At 47.6% G+C, this 18081-nt stretch overlaps 1 protein-coding gene across 1 annotated transcript in view; it reads left to right on the forward strand.

Annotated features, from left to right (window-relative positions):
• COL27A1 (collagen type XXVII alpha 1 chain) overlaps positions 1 to 18081 on the forward strand; it is a 242049-nt gene that overhangs the window by 133112 nt on the left and 90856 nt on the right. Inside the window, exons 10-12 of the mRNA XM_044993151.1 lie at positions 718 to 837; positions 16525 to 16563; positions 17196 to 17249. Coding sequence (XP_044849086.1) covers positions 718 to 837; positions 16525 to 16563; positions 17196 to 17249 — 213 coding nt within the window. The remainder of the gene's footprint in view (positions 1 to 717; positions 838 to 16524; positions 16564 to 17195; positions 17250 to 18081) is intronic.

Here is an 18081-nt window from a genome sequence, read left to right on the forward strand (position 1 = left end):
CCAATCCTCTAATTTGTCTAGGTCCCTCTGTATCCTATCCCTACCCTGCAGCGTATCTACCACTCCTCCCAGTTTAGTGTCATCTGCAAACTTGCTGAGAGTGCAATTCATCCCATCATCCAGATCATTAATAAAGATATTGAACAAAACCTGCCCCAGGACCGACCCTTGGGGCACTCCGCTTGAAACCAGCTGCCAACTAGACATGGAGCCGTTGATCACTACCCGCTGACCTCCTGAGGTCTCTGCCAACCCTAATCTTCTATGATTCTGTGAATGTTCAGATCAATGATTTTAGAGATACTGGAGTGGTGATGGATTTATTTGTCAGTACATCTCAATGTATCTCTTTGGAGCGAGAGCTAGGTAGGGATGTATATGTTGTCATGCAGTCATGCTGCTCCCTTTTGTTAGTATCTTAGAGTTATAGAGATAGATACAACTGTAATCTCCACCTTCAGCATCTCGCTCGGGCTGTGTGTATTCTCTGTACATCTTAGAGTTGGCTCAAGCCACACATTTCATTCCCAGCTCTGTACTTTCCCAGGGTTGTTTGGATCTCGGGGTTTTGATTTATCCCATTTGGGTCACAGGAATGGGCCCAGTTGTTCAGATCTGAACTCCCCCTCAGTCGGGGTACGTGGTTTTGGTTCAGGCTGGCTCTGGGTTTGTGTGGACTGAAAAATGTCTTAAAGGAGTTGCCCTTCTCTTTCCTAGGGGCACCCTGGTGCAATGGGGAGAACAGGCCCCCCAGGAGATCCAGGCCCCCCAGGCGTCCCTGGTGTACCTACCGTTGTTCTCTGGAGAAATTCAAAGGAGGACTGGCTGGCGTTCATGGTGAGTCTAAGACAAGCCCTTTTCTGCGGACAAAGAAAGGAAAACTCAAACTGCTTGCTCCCCAGGGCAGTGCATACTAGGGTGAACTGCACAGCATCTGGCCATACCCCTGAGCGGAGAGGTGTAGCACAAACTGGGGAGGTGGCTTTCTTCCCAGGGTGAAACAAAAAAGGGATTTAAAGTTTCTGCATAGAAGGAGTGTCACTTCAATAATACCTGCCACCTGCAGCTCTCAAAGAGCTTCTGAGACACCAGTTGAGCCTCACATCATTGGGCAGCAAATAAGTTCTATGCCCTTCTGACAGCTGGGGAAACTGAGGCACGGAGAAGTTAATTGTTAGATTTTAAAAGCCTGATCTCCATGTTTACAAATACCTGCTCCAGCCTCAATTATGGCAGTGTTGGGCCAGAGCCTGGCAAAGAACCCAGGATTCTGGAATCCTAATTCTGTGCCCTATCCGCTAGGCAACACAGCCTCCCTCTGAAGAGCCTGCAATCTAATTTCCAACCTGGCCCTATGCCTGAGAGTAGTGGGGAGGGCAGGGGAGAGTTCTGGCAGCAAGACCGAGTGGTTTCTCAGCTTAGGCACGTTCATGTCTTTAACACATTTACATTTCTTTGATCATCAACTCACATCTTGTGGGCATCCCAGAAGAAGCTGGTCTTAAGGAGGTTATTAGCATTGCCCCGCACAGTAAGTGTTCCCCGAGCCAGAGGAACAAAAAGCTCATTGTCACTCAGAACACACATTCTGGGGAGCAGTAAGAGAAAACCCTGCTACCCCCAAGTCAGAAACTCCCCCCAAGCATCAGGGTTTGAACTCACGATCTGCCACACCAAAGCACACGTCTCTACCAATTTAACCTAAGGAGGAACTCTGCTAGCAGATAGTAACCATAGGCAATTAATCCTTGTCAGTGCTTAATTTGTAATGAAAGGTGCCAGGGCTCAAGCAATTTTTTTTACATTCATAACTGCTGCAAGCCCAGAGGTGCCAGGGCTATGAACTGCCAAGCCCACAGATGCCAGGACTCAGCCCTGGCAAGCCCTAGCACAAATGAAGCACTGATCCTTTCTGTGGACTGGCCATGAAATGAAAAGGGGGGGTTGACACTCTTACCCAGCATGCGATGCCGGCACATGGAGTGCTGTATATTCTGGCAGATGAGCTTTGATTAGTCATAACTTCACTGGCGGGCTTCCTGCGGTGGCAGCAGCGGTGATGCCAGGGGTAAATTCTGCAAAGCGGTGGAGACCATAGCAGCAGCCTCCCTGCTTCACGTATCCACCTTTTCCATTTTGCCAAAGATCAACGCTGAACGAGCCGCCGCTGGGATTCCTCGGGAGGGCTAATCCGTGGTTTTCTATTTCAAGCATGAGGGTTTTGATATTTTTTTCCCCCCTTCCTAACCCACATTCCCAAACTTTGCCCTGGGGCAGGGGGAGGGAAAGCAATCCTGATTTGAACCACATGGAGAGAAGAGCAAGACTCCTAAGGAGAAACATGTTTCAAGCCAGTGACAATTCCAGTTGAAGCTGTCCTGGCAAGAAATGGAAGCAGTATGTTCAGTATTTATTACTTTTCCTCTATTAGAACTGCATGCTGCTGCGACGTGACGTTAGGGAAGGTATATTAAAACATCAAAGGCCTTTAGAGCTTTTGAAAGCTGCATCGTATTCCCTGCTGGCTGTGATGCATGCCGGCTGGGTTGCGAGCCAGGTCTGCAGGGGTAGCACGTGTTGCTATTTCAGAGCCTACCACAGGCCTGCTTTTTAGTGCTGAGCCAGTGTCCTCTCTATAGTGTAGGCACTCCGTATTGCGATGGAAGGTGATACCTCAGAGCAAGTAATTATAACACGTTGTGTGCTTAAGCCCCTAAAGCAATGTCTTGCAGGGATCTGGAAGGAACTCTTTTTTTCACTCTGCAGTACTGATGTGTTGGCCATCCTGATTATTGGGTAAGAGAGGAAGGATGCACCTGCACTTAGGGTGATGAGGCGTGAGAGACCCAGCTTTGATTCTTCACTCTGCCAGAAACTTTCTGTGGCATCCATGGCAAGCCACTTAGCCTCTCTGTGCTTCAGTTCCTCAGGGCAGTGAAATATGGATAACAGCTCCGCACTGCCTTGCAGGGTGTTGTGAGGAGAAATGCATTCATTCCTGTGGGGTGCTCAGATATTACCATGAGGGGGACTCCACAAATACCTTAGAGTCATTCTGCTGAAGCATCAGCTGTTGGTAGGGCCCTACCAAATTCACAGCCATGGAAAAATGCATCACGGGCTGTGAAATGTTTCCCCCCTGGTGAAATCTGGTCTTTTGTGCACGTTTACCCTCTACAATACAGATTTCACGGGGGAGCTCAGCCTTTCTCAAATTGGGGGTCCTGACCCAAAAGGGAGTTGCAAGGTTATTTTAGAGGGGTCACGGTATTGCCACCATTACTTCTGTGCTATCTTCAGAGCTGGGTGGCCAGAGAGTGGGGGCTGCTGACTGGGGGCCCAGCTCTGCAGGCAGCAGTGCAGAAGTAAGGGTGGCAATACCACATCATGCCACCTTTTCTTCTGCACCGCTGCTGGCGGTAGCTCTGTCTTCAGAGCTGGGTTCCTGGCCAGCAGCTGCCGCTCTCCAGCTGCCCAGCGCTGCTGCCAGCAGCAGTGCAGAAGTAAGGTTAGCAGTACCACAACCCACCCTACAATAACCTTGCAACCCCCCCACTCCACACGCGCACACACACAACTCTTTTTTGGGTCAGGACCTCTACAATTACACCACCATGAAATTTCAGATTTAAATAGCTGAAATCATCAAATTTATGATTTTTTAAAACCCTATGACTGTGAAATTGACCAAAATGGACCATGAATTTGGTAGGGCCCTAGCTATTGGCCACTGCTGCCATGGATTAACCCATGGTTTGACCTGGTGTGGCACAGCCTGTCTGTGTGGTCTAGTGAAGCCACAACAGGTTGATCTGAGAAGCCATTGGAGCATGTACTTTAGGTGTATTCTTTGTGACGCCCGCTGCATGTCCTCGCTTCGCCTCTGCTAAGGGGAACCCACTTTTTATGATTCCAGCAGGCGGTGTGAGGGGAGAAAGGAGGGGGCAAGGCAGGTTTCACAATGCGAGCTTGTAACAAGAACGCTTCGTCGCCGCTGCCGGTAGCTCCATCGGCCATGTGCAGGTGTGTTGTCAAAGCAAGCGCTCGGGGTGGGGTGGCGGAGGTGAGGACAGCACATGGTGTCTCAGGGACGCGTTCCTCTCGGTGCACGTGTGTGTTGGGTACATTCTTGGGGTGGGTGTTCTTGTCGACGTTACTTCCGCAGAAAGACGTCGTTCCCCTTTGTAAATAACATCAAAGAGGAAGGGATGGGGTGGGGGAGCTGTGAAGGTGCCAGCGTGACTGGGGAGGGGAGTTCACCATATGGGAAATGCAAACCGATTTCAAGGCAGTGGGGCCTGTTTTACTTATGTTCTCCTGTTAGCAATGTGCCAGCAGGGGGAAGTGAGAGATGCTTCTGGAGGAGGGGACTGGAGACCTGCAGGTGCTTGGCAGGAGATGAGAGGGAATCCTCGGGACTATGAGCACTGCTTTTGATATTGTTCATCACTAGCCAAGCCAGCAAAGGGATTTTTCGCATCACCTGTTTGGACATGAGCAGTGGCATTTTCATCAGAAAAGATAACCCAGCCCTGTGGACACGTGGGTCATTCCTGCTGGGGTTCTCCTGCTAGGTTAGTCGGCGCCTGCTGTCACTTGGGTGAAGCCACTGAACTGGCCCAGCTCTCACTCACAGGTACCACGGAGAGCATCCACCACATGGCAGCCAGATGATGTGATGCAGCATGTTTGTGCCGCGACTCGTGTTGCATTGGAGAGGGGAGGTTTGTGTCATTCCAAGGTGTTGGCTGGGTCCATCAAGGGTCTATAGAGTCTGTTGTTTTCATCCCTAGATACTGAAGAGATCGTTACTAGTCCTATTAAGGTAGATGGAACGTGAATACTTTACTTACCCCTTGTGACGAAGTGGGACTGGTCTTACTGGGGGCTGGGTACAGATCCTAAGTATCTAGCAGCAAAAGTCCATGCAGCAAATGCCTGACACTCTGTCTCCTAGCAACTGATGGCCGGGCCCCTCCCTGCAAAGGTGCTGGCTAAAGGTGTTGGAGACAAAGGGGTCAGGTGACCTCCTGGCCCGGGAAAGAAGCTGAGGAGAGAGGAGGGGCCGGAGGGGGTTGGGCAGACTGGAGTTGGCTGGGGAACAGAGGGGAAGCAGAGAGAGAGGGCTCTGATCCCCGATGGGGGTTATGGGGCCCCAAGATGGACCTAACAGGGGTGGATCCTGTTATCTGTGCCTGCAAGACCTGTGTTGGACTGTGTTCCTGTCGTCTAAATAAACCTTCTGCTTTACTGGCTGGCTGAGAGTCCTGGTGAATCGGCAGGGAGCCCGGGGGTGCGGGGCCTGACTCCCCTACACTTCGTGACACCCCTTCCTGTGAGGTCACATGGGAGCAAACCCAGCACCTGCAATCTGAACCTTTCTGAGAAGCTTGGACTTGGGGTCCCTAGGGCCAAACCTGCCTCTTTGATTTTTTTTTGTTTGTTTCAAGCCAGATCAGAACTATAAGGGAGGGTGATTTTCAGGTTTGGATGATGCCAGATTCCTCCCAAGAATTCAAACTGGCTGAAATGTCATGAGGTCTGTGCTGTTTATCCAAACTCTTGGCTAAAGCTAACCCAGCATCCATGCCATTCTGATTGCCTATTGCCATAGACCAGAAATTCAGTAAATAACTAATCGCGATGATAGAATGACAGAAGTTAGAGATGGATGAAGCCTCTCTAACTGGATGGAGATTAGATAACTGTGGGGTTATCTAATCCCCGTCTCCCTTCTGCTGAATGGCAAACCTCATAGGTGGCAGATCCCAAACGCACATTATGTGATCAGTCGCCTTTCCAGTCCTCATCTGCCTGCAAAATGGGGGGAAGTGAGATCTTGGTGTTGGAGTCAGAACTCTGACGTTCCTGGTTCTGAGCTCTGTCCAGCTATAGCCATGCTTTTCTCCTGCCTGCATGTGGTGCCGGTTTTATTTGGAGGCATTTTGTATTAAAGCTCCTGGTTTGGCCTCGTGCACTTGCATTCTGTTTGTTTTAACATGCCTAAACTCTGTCACTTGAAAATATTCCCCAAAGCCATATTTCTTCTGAGTATTGCGAGCCCACAGTAAACAGTGGTATTATCGTTGGAGGGAACAGATGGTATCTGTAACAGGGTTTTGGAGGCTGATTCTCAAGTGCTCTGTGTTCTCTGCAGAGATGGTGTATTCTCTTGCTACATGTGTCCGCTGAACAAAACATGGAGCCTTGTGTATCGTGGGGACCCAGTGTCTGGCCCCTTGATCTTAGCCGATTGCTACTCTCCAGGTGAAAAGAGCTACTAGGAAAGATGATGCTGAGTAGTTGAAAGGCCACCCCAGTAACTGCAGTGGTGGCGGATGTGACAGGTTGGACCCCCCCATCTGGGAGGCCTCCTGATGTGCTGGGGTTTCACTGAGCCTCTCCTGCTCCACCAGCCTGGATTCCCTCTCTCGGTTTTGCTGAATTAGGCTCTCCGGCCTCTTGCAGCGCGCGCGCACACACACACGCGTGGGGCCACACCCAATGGCAGACACGGACTGAATTCAGCTCTGTGTGAGAAGACTCACCCAGTACTCACAGTCACGCCCCTTTTGGGGGATAAACCCTAAATAATACTGTCTTGTGCCATATAGAAAGATCTGCACAACGCAAGCTCATAAAAATTTGCCCTCTCCCTCAATGTGGAGAGAGAGATGCACAGCTTCTCCCCCCCACCCCATATGAATTGCACAAACTGGGTTATGTTATAAACAAGAAATATGTTTATTAACTACAAAAGGTACATATTCCGCGATTATAAGGGATAGCAAACAGATCAAAGCAGATTACCTTAGTAAATAAACAAAAACCGCAAACTGAGCTTAACACGCTAGATAGGTAAGATATAAATTAGCAAATTCTCACCCTGAGTGATAAACAGACTGGCAGATTCTTAAGGCATAAGTTGCCTGGGCTTTCCTAGGTTTTCATACACAGGCTAAAAATCCTTCTAGCCTGGGACCATCACTTCCCACAGTTCAGTCTGTTCCTCAGGTGTTTCCAGGTGTGGTGTTGTAGGGAGAGTGAGGTCCCCCCATAATGTCATTTCCCCCCTTTTATATCTTCTCCCCATTCTCTGGAAAGCTCTTTTGCTGGGACTTGGGTAAAACAGTTCCCAGTGTGTAGTGTTATCTCTGAGAGGTTTTATTGTACACAGTGCCTGGGGTAATCCTTGTGCTCATGTGCATTTCCTCAATAAGCCATTAATGTTGTTTGGCCTTTTTACGGTCATTCCTGAAAGGCTGCTTGTGGGTGTTTTCAACCTCAGGACATGTTTCAGCAACACATACACAGCCTAACTTCACACACAACGATAGTACATACAATCCAACGAGCTATTACTGTCTAGCAGATCAGTACTTTTAGAATGACACCTCACAAGGCATGCTTTGTATAAGCCATATCCTAATTACATGACAGTGGTGAATATTGGGGTGTCAGGGTGTAACAGAGGAGATTTAGCTATAGGTTCGGGTAATGATACCATTACAGCTTTGCTGGCAAGGAAGAAAATGACGTACATTGAAACAAATGCGAAGTGTAATGATGCATCCACACTCCAGATTGACAGGCTACACACTCGCTGATCTCTTTGTCAGCGTAATACGGGAATCTTCATTTTCCCTGCAACTCTTTTGTAGCGAGATCACAGCTGACTTTGTTTGTAACCATCTGAGCTCACCTGGGTGGCTCTGAAATGTTCTGTTGCTTGGGAAGTGGCTGTTCTCATGAGAGAGAGAGACTTCCTTGAGACCTTGGATGACCTCAGAGAAGGCACCAAGTTGGTATAGTTCTCATAACATGAGGTTTTCATGCACTCTCTAAGATTTGGTTGGTTTCAGGCTCAGCCTTTCAAAGTTTGTTTGATCAGCTTGCTCAGTTACTGATCCGGCTTTTAGAACTTGGTGGGGTTTTTGTCCCAGAACATTGTTCCTTTTTTACTTGGGGGAGCAGGTTTTCCACCATCCATGATGGAGCCTTGAGGACTCCCTCCCCTTGCAATCTTTCTGGCCTTTACCTCCTTTTCTCACCTTTAAAGCTCCCCACTAAACCTTCTGAGTGGGATGGTTTGGTCAGGGCTCCTTTCAGAACCTGTCTGTCATTCCTTTAACCCTCCTGGGATGGGTCTTGTGGGTGAGGTGCTCTGCTGCCATCATAACCTGAACACGGCAGTGAAATCAGTAGAAGAGTGAGGATACGTCCCATGCTTTCAACAGCACATCTGTTGCCTTCCGCTTGGAGCACTGCTACCTAGAACGTTAGGCAGCTACTGTTGCTTTCGACTAATGAGGAGCAGTAGCCTGCCCTATGCTGAGTGAGAACGAGACTGAGAATCCAGCGAGGTCTTTCTCTGATGGCATCACAGTGCCCAACGTGGTGGGACTGGGAGCGCAAATCTGTGCTGAAGCACGGGTGAGCTAGCAAGCTGCAGAACCCAGGAGGCAGATGGTAATTGCTACAGAACAGTTGCAGTCAGATCCATGAACTAGCTCTTCGTTTCTTTCTCTCTGTCTTTTCCAGTGAAACGGCTCCAGCATAGTAACGTTATTTATACGATTTTATTGGGGCCGTGGCGATGAGGTTCAGCAGGTAACACTGTAGTGATCACATAAGTTACCCTGGAGCTGCCGTTGTTGCCAGGCTGTTACTGCCTAGACTCTGCAGAACATCTCAAGGTAACCATTTAAATAACTTGGGACCAACCTGGACCAGGTCTCGCTCCAAGGATGTCTGTGAAAGGACCACGGCAGAGCCGAGAGAGGGAGAGTCAAAGGGAGGTTGCTAGCAAATGAAGGATACGTTTTCTCGTCTCTAATAAAATATTCTGGAATGTTCTAGAACTCTGCTTCTGATAAGCATCCAGAGGGTGGAATACTGTTATAAGAAGTCTAGATGGCCTCCCTGCACCCTCCTCCCCCCAAAACAGACATTACTGCCTATACTATTCCCATTCTCTGAGAGCAGTTTCCTACCAGGAGACAACAGGGCTGGCCCTTCCTGATGTTTTCTTGTGATAAACGTTACACGATGCAGCCCCTAATATGGAGATGTCTGCTCCCAGAGCAGATAGTGAAAACATTTATTAGAGTGGGGCGTTCTTTCCACTGATCAGAAGCGGTTGCGGTCATATGTAATTGCACTTAAATTGTTTCAAGATGAGCTAGGGCTGTGTGACTCTTGGCAGGAATGGGTGGCTGATTGCTGCCACGGTGAGGTTCCAGGGCCTTTTGTTGACAAGTCTCTCACAGGACTCCTGAGGAAAAAAATAGTCACTGGTTGAGTGTTAAGGTGTCACTATGGATTAAAACTTAGATAAGCAATGGCCAAATAGCCAACAGAGTTGAGATGGGCAGCTGCTTGTATCAGTAAGAACTTTTCATAGATTCTTAGATTTCAAGGCCAGAAGGAACCATTGTGGTCATCTGACCCCCTATATAACAGGCCAGGGACCTTCCTCCTTACTAATGGGGGATCTCCATGGTTATATACTGGGACATTTACAGGTGATTTTTAGTAATGATTTGGAGGAGGATGCTGGCAGTGAGTTGGAGATGTGTGCTGGAGCCTCTGAAGCCTTAGGGATAAGGGAAAGGCCATGATGAATGGTGAGAAATTATATCTGGATTCAGCCAGCAACACCCTGGCTGGTGGAATTCAATGTGGACAAATGTAGGGTGGCAAAAAACAGTCTAAACATACCTGTGTCCTTGGACTCTGAACCTGAGGCTTCCTCTGGGAAAGTGTGGAGAACTAGAAGCCAAGAGGAATGGGGAGATGAGAGCATCTGAATGAAGATTTCCACCTCATAGTAGGCATCTAAAGTTAGAGAAGCAATTGAGAGACTAAGGTGCATCTCAAAAGGGGTTCCATTAGAAAGACAATCACACTCCTTTATCGAATTAAGATATAGTTGACATTGCAAATGTCTTCAGAAGACTGGAGAAGTCACTGGGCATTGCTGTACTCAGAAGTCCACGGGGTTATACTGAAAAGCAATCACTCCCTTTTTAACCTTGCCCCATAACTTGAGGTCAAGAGGCCATGCTAGGAAATGAATGGCTGGTAAATTTAGAACAAAGGAAAATATTGCCTCATGAAACGTAGTTAACCATTAGGAATTTACTGCCACAAAAGGGCAGGGTCAATTCTATGGTTGGGTAACTTTATGAGCGTAATAACTTTGATCTGAAATAAAGGTGGAGTTAATCAATTCTCATGCTTCAGAGCATACATTGGTCCCCAGTGAGAGGTCAGGAAGGGATTTTTTTTTTTTTTTGTGCACCAGTGTTCAGTGTGGCATTGTGGAACTAGCTAGCTGCTGCATGGGAGTGTATCACTGACCCATGAAGCATCGTGTATTAGCCACAATAAGAGGCAGAATTCAAACTAATTGGCCCATCAATGTGACCTCTCTTCGTGCTGGTGTTCTGTCACGCATAGTGTCTGCACTAATCATTCCACTTTTCCGCTGACCAGAGCTCCTTGAGGCAATGAGCTGCTTAAAATGCAGAAAGCAATCAGTTTCCCTTGGCTTCTGAGGCCTGTATTCAGGGTTCAATTCTCTCTTCTTCTTCTTCTTTTTTTTTTTTTGAAGTTTAACGAAACAGCATCACAAGCCCCCAGTGCACCTGAGTTCACTGCTTCAAAAGCCATGGGGAGAAAGCATTGGCTGCATGCCAGTTCCTCCAGAGCCTCCAAAAAATAACTCTGAAGAGGCTTCTGAGGGAAATGAGACTCTGCTGCCGTGGGCCACAGCCTGGCTTGACAGGCTGTCAGGGATTTTGCACATTTGCTCACATTAATCAATTTGGGATAAACTTTAAAGGAGCCGAAATGCCTGGTGCAGCATTAGAGCTAGTTAAATGTATCCATCCATCATCTGCCCAAGAGCCCTGCTTATTGCTAGAAATATTTCCATATGGTGAAAGACCTTTGTTTGTTTTTGTAAATGAGCTCTCTCCGACTCCCCTCCTTCTCTCTCCTCATATGTCCCAGGAATAATCTGGGAAGGGGGCAATTTCTCACAGCCTTGAAGACTGGAGCTGGGTATACAGCTTGGCAATGAATGGCGACCCAGTCCTATCAATGGTGTTTGGTTTCTGTTTGGAAACTAAGGTGCTTTTGTGCCTTTGTGGTGGACCGGGGCTTGGGGAGAGCTGGCAGAATCAGGTGCTAGTCTGCACTGGAGACCAGAATAAAGTGAAAAGGATGGGGGACAGGAGGAGGAAATAAGACCTTTCCCCTCCTGTGTTCCTGTCATTCATGCTGATGAGAGAACTTTCAAAGGGCTGGGGGATTGAATTTGTGCCCTAATGTTTTTAGGATGCTTCTCCAAATTAACTGAGCCCTTCAAGAAAACTGGACTGGAAATGTGTGGAAATGAGGCTTTCTCCAGAAGTTTTTTTATTCCTCTGGCTGGGCCAAAACTACTGAGAGATCAGCTTCCCAGGTCATAGAATCATAGAATATCAGGGTTGGAAGGGACCTCAGGAGGTCATCTAGCAACCCCCTGTTCAAAGCAGGACCAACTAAATCATCCCAGCCAGGGCTCTGTCAAGCCTGACCTTAAAAACCTCTAAGGAAGGAGATTCCACCACCTCCCTAGGTAACCCATTCCAGTGCTTCACCACCCTCCTAGTGAAATAGTTTTCCTACTATCCAACCTAGACCTCCCCCACTGCAACTTGAGACCATTGCTCCTTGTTCTATCACAGGGGTAGGCAACCTATGGCACGCGTGCCGAAGGCAGCACACGAGCTGATTTTCAGTGGCGCTCACACTGCCTGGGTCCTGGCCACAGGTCCGGGAGGCTCTGCACTTTAATTTAATTTTAAATGAAGCTTCTTAAACATTTTGAAACCTTATTTACTTTACATACAACAATAGTTTAGTTATATATTATAGACTTATAGAAAGAGACCTTCTAAAAACATTAAAATGTGTTACTGGCATGCGAGACCTTAAATTAGAGTGAATAAATGAAGACTCGGCACAGCACTTCTGAAAGGTTGCTGACCCCTCTTCTATCATCTGGTACCACTAAGAACAGCCTAGATCCATCCTCTTTGGAACCCCCTTTCAGATAGTTGAAAGCAGCAATCAAATCCCCCTCATTCTTCTCTTCTGCAGACTAAACAATCCCAGTTCCCAGTCATATTTCAGTCCTTTTCCTTTGTGGTGTTTTGTTTTGTTTTTAAATGTTATAATTTAATTTTCTTTTAAAGATACAGTGGAGATATGATCCAGAAGTGCAGCGGCCCATAAATGAAAATCAGTAGGCGAGAAAGGTTCTTGTCATTTGGATTTAGAGTAGAGCTGGTTGGAAAATGGAATTTCTGTCCTATGGGAAATTCTGACATTTCAAAATTTGTTTCCATCCCAATTCATGATGAAAAGTGGAAACTTTTGCAGAACAAAAACTCTAGAAAATGTCTATTCATCAACATCAAAGGGACCTTGTTGAAACATTAAAAGTCAAACCAAGAAAGTCAAATTGAAATATTTCATTTCAGTGTTGAATTGTTCCCTCAAATTTAATTGAAATTGACTCATGCCTGTGAAACATTCGGAATTTGATAAAACAACATTTTGTAATAGAAAACTGTTCCATTGATAATTTTTCAACCAGCTCTAATTTTGAGTGAACGATTGGGTCATTTTTTTTAGACTGAGCTGGGGCAGAATACTCAACAGACGCAGATCACACGACTGGCTTTTAGCAGTGGCTTACTGCTATCATTAGGTCCCAGGATTAGCGCTCAGGATTTTGTATTGCCTGCTGCAGTGCGTTGCTGGCTTCTTTTTGCACCTCTCAGATGGTGATTTGGAGTAGGGCTGGCTGGAAAACAAGAATTCCATTTTGCAAAACATGTTGTGGCTGCAGCAATTGGGCTTCATTCTGCATCAGGAGGAAACCGAGAGCTTTTGAATTTTTTCATGAAAAAACAGAGAGACTGACCCAAGAATAGCTCAATAGAAGACCCAAATTCAAGCCCCTGTGCTGCAACCAGGACTTGAACCTGGGCCTTCCATGTCCCAGGTGAGTGCCATAATCTCTGGGCTGTTGGCTAGTCTGGGGTCTCTCTGGTTAAACCGACACAGAGAGAGAAATTCCAGCCTGGGCCTGATAAACTTTCCCAGTGAATGTTTCACTGAAACCAATAATGGTTCTGTGAAGAATTTGTTTTGCATTTTCTGATGAAAACACATCCTGTGGGGAAAAAACCCTGTCCAGCTCCAGTTTGAAGTCCATAGTGACCCATGTAAAAAATCAGTCAGGGGCCACTGACAGCCGCAATGGGGTGGGGGGTCAGACGCTAGGGACTTCCCCCCCGCAGAGGGGCGAGCCGGTGCTTGTGGCTCCAGCTGGAGGGCGGGGAGGCTCAGGGCTTCCCTAGGTTCTGGGGTGGGGCCAGAAACGGGTTCAGAGTATGGGAGGGGGCTTCAGGCTTGGACCAAGGGGTTTGGGGTGCAGGAGCGGGCTCAGGGCTGGAGCAGAGGATTGGGTTGCAGGAGGGGGTGTAGCTCAGGCTGGGGTGTGGGCTCGGGGGTGGGGCCGGGGATGGGACAGGGGGATGGGGTGGGTCGGGGGATGCAGGGTCTGGGAAGGAGTTTGGGTTGCTGGCCAATGGGAGCTGCGGAGCTGGTGCTGGGGCGGGAGGCAGTGCATGGAACTTCGCTGATCACCCCTCTGCCTAGGGACCGCAGTGACATGCCGGCGAGCAGCTGCTGTTCACATTAAAATCCAGAGGAAATGCAATGTCCCCAAAATACTTTCGTGACTAACCACCAAAAGTTATGTTTGTGGCATATTTTTGAGGTAAAAGCAACAAATCAACAGGATTTGAAATATCCTGGTGGCTTTCTTGGAGGAAGTTCAGAGCATAACAGAAATGATGATTAAGGGGCTGGAGGGATTGATTTATGGGGTGAGATGAAAGTAGCTAACTATGTCCAGCTTGGCTAAGTGGGGGATAAAACAAGCCTATCCGTAGCTTAGGAGGCTGTGAACAGTCAGGGCTGAATGAAATATCTGGGGCAGTGTAGTGGGGTTCAGCGCAAGGACCGAGGAGATGAAATTGAGAGAAAATGTTGGCTGAACATCAGGAGATGTTTCCTGGCCCTGAGATCTCTTTGGCTCTGAGATATTTTCTCGCCAAAAGCAATCAAAGCCATATCACTTTGGAGGTTCTGAACTGGAGAAATCACTAGAAACTGTCCTGTACAGGCAGTTTTTCCTCTGGGTCCCAGTCTAGGGACTGGGTGGCCTATTAAATCTTTTTGTTTTCTAGCTTCCATAAGATTCAATTTTTATTGTCTGTTTAACATCTGCCTGTCATCATCAGTGGGGATTGAACCCAGGAGCTCTGGATCCAAAAGGATAAGCTGCATTTTGTTTAGACCTGGTAGCAGATTGGTAAACCTCTATATGTAGTCTCACCAGAGACAGAAGGTGATGGAGCCGACACCATGTTAGCATAGGTTACATCTGCATTCTGTGTGGTATTCTGCCTTCCCCTTCGGTTAGTGATGGCTCTGTATTCTCAGAGACAGGCAGCATGTCAGACCTGTTTGGTGTCGTCCTCTGTTCTGCTGTTTCATTCTGTTTGAGTATCTCCTCACCTAGGAGGCTGCTTCTCCAGAGCAAAGGAATAATCTTACGTGAAAATGGAAAATAGGAAATTACTACAGGTTGAGCCTCACATCTCATTATTGGCTCTGTGGGGCAGGAACTGGCACCTGGCACAATGGGACCCCACCCCCTTGCTGCTTCTCCTCTTCTCGCCCCACACAGCACATCTCCGTTCTTCTGTCTCTTCTCCTTCTTCTGGGGAGACATACCATGGCCTAGCCCCTTACCTCCCCCCGATACACACACACATCCTCTCCCTCCTCACCGCCGCTCTTTTCACTGTATGTCTTCTCTGGCAATCTCATCCATTCATGTGGCTGCAGCTGATTTGATGGCAAATCAACCTGCCCGCTGCCATCAAATCCTGCATACCTGCCTGTCAATCTGACATCCCAGGGCCAACACGTTGTCAACTTAAACATCATACAACCGAAACCAATCACCTTCACTTCCCTCTCAACCCCTTCCTCGCTCCATCGCTATCACTGCTGACAGAGCCACCCTCCTCCCCATCACTCAGACCTGTAATGAGGGAGCTGGCTGTGACTCCTCCCTCCTGCTTCCCTCACACATCCAAAGGGAACCCAAACCCCTCCACAATGTCTCTAAGCTTTGTCCTTTTATTTCTCCCTTTCTCTGGATAAAATTCTCTAGTCCAGGCCCTCATCATTTTGCGTCTCAGTTATTACAACCTCTTCCTCTCTGGCTTCCTTGACCCCTGTTTTGTCTCCCTACAGTCGATATAAAAAGCTGCCCCTAAAATATCTTTTTCATCCATTACTCCGATCATCTTTCTCTCCTCCCATCATCCTTCCATCTTTGAATCCCTCCACGGGCTCCCCGTCTTCTACCACATCAAATGCAAGGTGGAGAGATGGGTTTGAGAGGTGGGATTGAATGGAAGGAGAAAACTTGGGAGCAGAATGGGGGATTCAGAGAATTCAAGAGCAGGAAGGCACCTTAAAATCCCTGCATAACTCTGCTCTACCAACTTCTTCTCCCTGGTCTCGTTTCAAGTTGCCTCCCAACCTGTCTGCTCCACCAACAATGCCAGCCTCGTCCACCTGTCGATTCGGCTTTTCACATCAACCTCACCATGCGGCCCGCTAGGAGCAGAATCGCCTTTCAGAGCTCATTCACGAGGCCTCCTCTCGCCGCATCCAAATCCCTTCTGAAGCCCCAGATCTGCTCTGACACCTGCAGAGAAAGCAGCTGACCTGTACCGATGACTATGAGGCATTATTGGGCAGGGGAGAGGAGTGGGGGGAGACATGTCAACGTTATTTTGTCAAGACTTGGCAAGCACCTGCCTGACCACTGCACTGATATGTTGTAACCCTTTCTCTTTGTGTCTGTCTTTAGACTGTGAGCTCTTCGGGGCCTGGGCGGAAAGCTCTTAGCACAGAGTGGGTGCTGCCGGGTTGATACATAAGAAGAGCGGCAGCTTTAGGGTATGTCTACACAGCAAAGAAAACCCAGCGGCTGGCCCGTGCCAGCCAACTTGGGCTCACGGAGCTCAGGCTGCGGGGCAGTTTCTTGGCGGTGTAGACTTCTGGGCTCTGGGAAACTCCCACTCGGCAGGTCCTAGAGCCTGAGCTCCAGCCCGAACCCGGTCATCAACCCAGCAGTGAAATGGCCTCACAGCCAGAGTCCTGCGAGCCCAAACCAGTCAGTCACAGCTGTCTAGTTGCTGTGTAGACACACCCTGAGTGGGTGTTCTCATGCAATGTGATAGCAATCGTGAAGCTGACAGGAGGGTAGTAATGCTCCTGGTGTCATGGCGACAGAAGCACGTGCCATTCTTTGGTTGGTATAATAGACATGTTTGGGTTTTTTTTACATTCTCTCTTTTTTCCCTCCTCTCCTTTTAGCAATCCTCATTTTACCAGCTTCTCCACGCAGGCTGGCCGGTGAGTGTCTCCTGTTAAGTCTACGTAGGGATGTGGTGGGTTCTCCAGCACCTGAATTTAAAAAAAAAAATCAAGACTGGATGTCTTTCTAAAAGAGATGCCGTAGCTCAAACAGAAGTGACAGGCTTGGCCCAGGAATCATTGGGGGAAATGCTCTGCCCTGTGTTATGCAAGAGGTCAAACAAGATGGTCTTAATGACCCCTTAAAGTAGGAAAATGGGAGACTGCCACCAGAGTACATCAGGAAAGTGGCTGGGTTGCACTTTTGGCTCATAGTTAAGCCTAGGGTTGAAGGTTCATGGAAACAAGAGATGGGAATCCAGTGTAACACCCCTTAGAAGCTCTGTCTTCCAGAACCTCTGCTGGCTCCCCATTCATTTTCAGAATCAGTCAGAAATGAATCCTTTTTTTTTTTTTTAAAGAAACCCATGTAATTATTCTGCCCATTTCACAGTCCTTTTGTCTGTATTATACCATTCCTCCACCCCATGTGTTGCATGGATTTTGTGCTCTAAATCCTCTAACATGGTCTCTCCAATTTTTTCTGTATGACCATTTGGAGTCTTGTCTCTTTCCAAATAGTTTTGATCTCTAAAATATGTTACCGTTTGCCTTTATTTTTTTAAATCTAGAGACATCCAGGACCACGTGGGCTGCCGGGGCATCCAGGGAAACCAGGATTACCTGTAAGTATGAAAAATCCCCTCTAAACATGTCCAAAGAAGCCTAGTCCTCAGTTATCCCATCAGACGTTTCTGCTTTCATAGTGTGGAAGCCAATTAATAATTAACAAGGATTTGAAGAGATCTTAATGAATGTTAGTTAGTTAGCATGAGTTAGGCTAGCTGTGACCCTAATGACGTGAGATTTGTAGAAGCAAGATAATGTAAGACAGAGTGAACCGTGTGAAAGTTATTACGATCTTGCAATATGCAGTCTTGCTTTTTTCTAGTAGTGAGACAAATAAGATAGCAAAGAGGCTTATGTATAAACAAATGCAAATGTTTTTTTTTACTGTCTCCATGATTGCTAGAAATTGTTGTAACAAAAGTATAAAGGCTTGATGTAATTGTTTACCAGTTGAGAGACCTGTCCGGGACTGGGGTGACCCTGTGTCCTATGGCACTCTCTCCCTCCATTGTAATTACTGGAGAAATAATTGAGCTGCCTTTACATTTGTTACTGTCCAATTGTTTGTCTTGATATAACTACAGCTTCAGTGCTGGGATTTTCAAAAAAGTTGTAGCTAGGTGAAAATCAGTTGAAGTTGGATGCCTGACTCCCTTAGGTTTCTTTGAAAGCCCATCCCAGCCCTTCAGCTGGCGTAAGCTGGCATAGCTCCTTCAGTGAAATAATGCTCATTTACACTCATTGAAGATCGTGTGTATGAGAGAGACAGAGAGACGGGGCCTACTAACCCCATATTGAGCATGGAGAGAGGAGAGTCTCTCTGGTTTACAAGCAAGCAGCTTGATCACAACGCCACACAGCTGCCAGTCATGGAGGTGTAGGCACCCA

This window comes from Mauremys mutica, chromosome 18 (genome assembly GCF_020497125.1).
Source record: "Mauremys mutica isolate MM-2020 ecotype Southern chromosome 18, ASM2049712v1, whole genome shotgun sequence".
Classification (NCBI taxonomy): Eukaryota; Metazoa; Chordata; order Testudines; family Geoemydidae; genus Mauremys; species Mauremys mutica.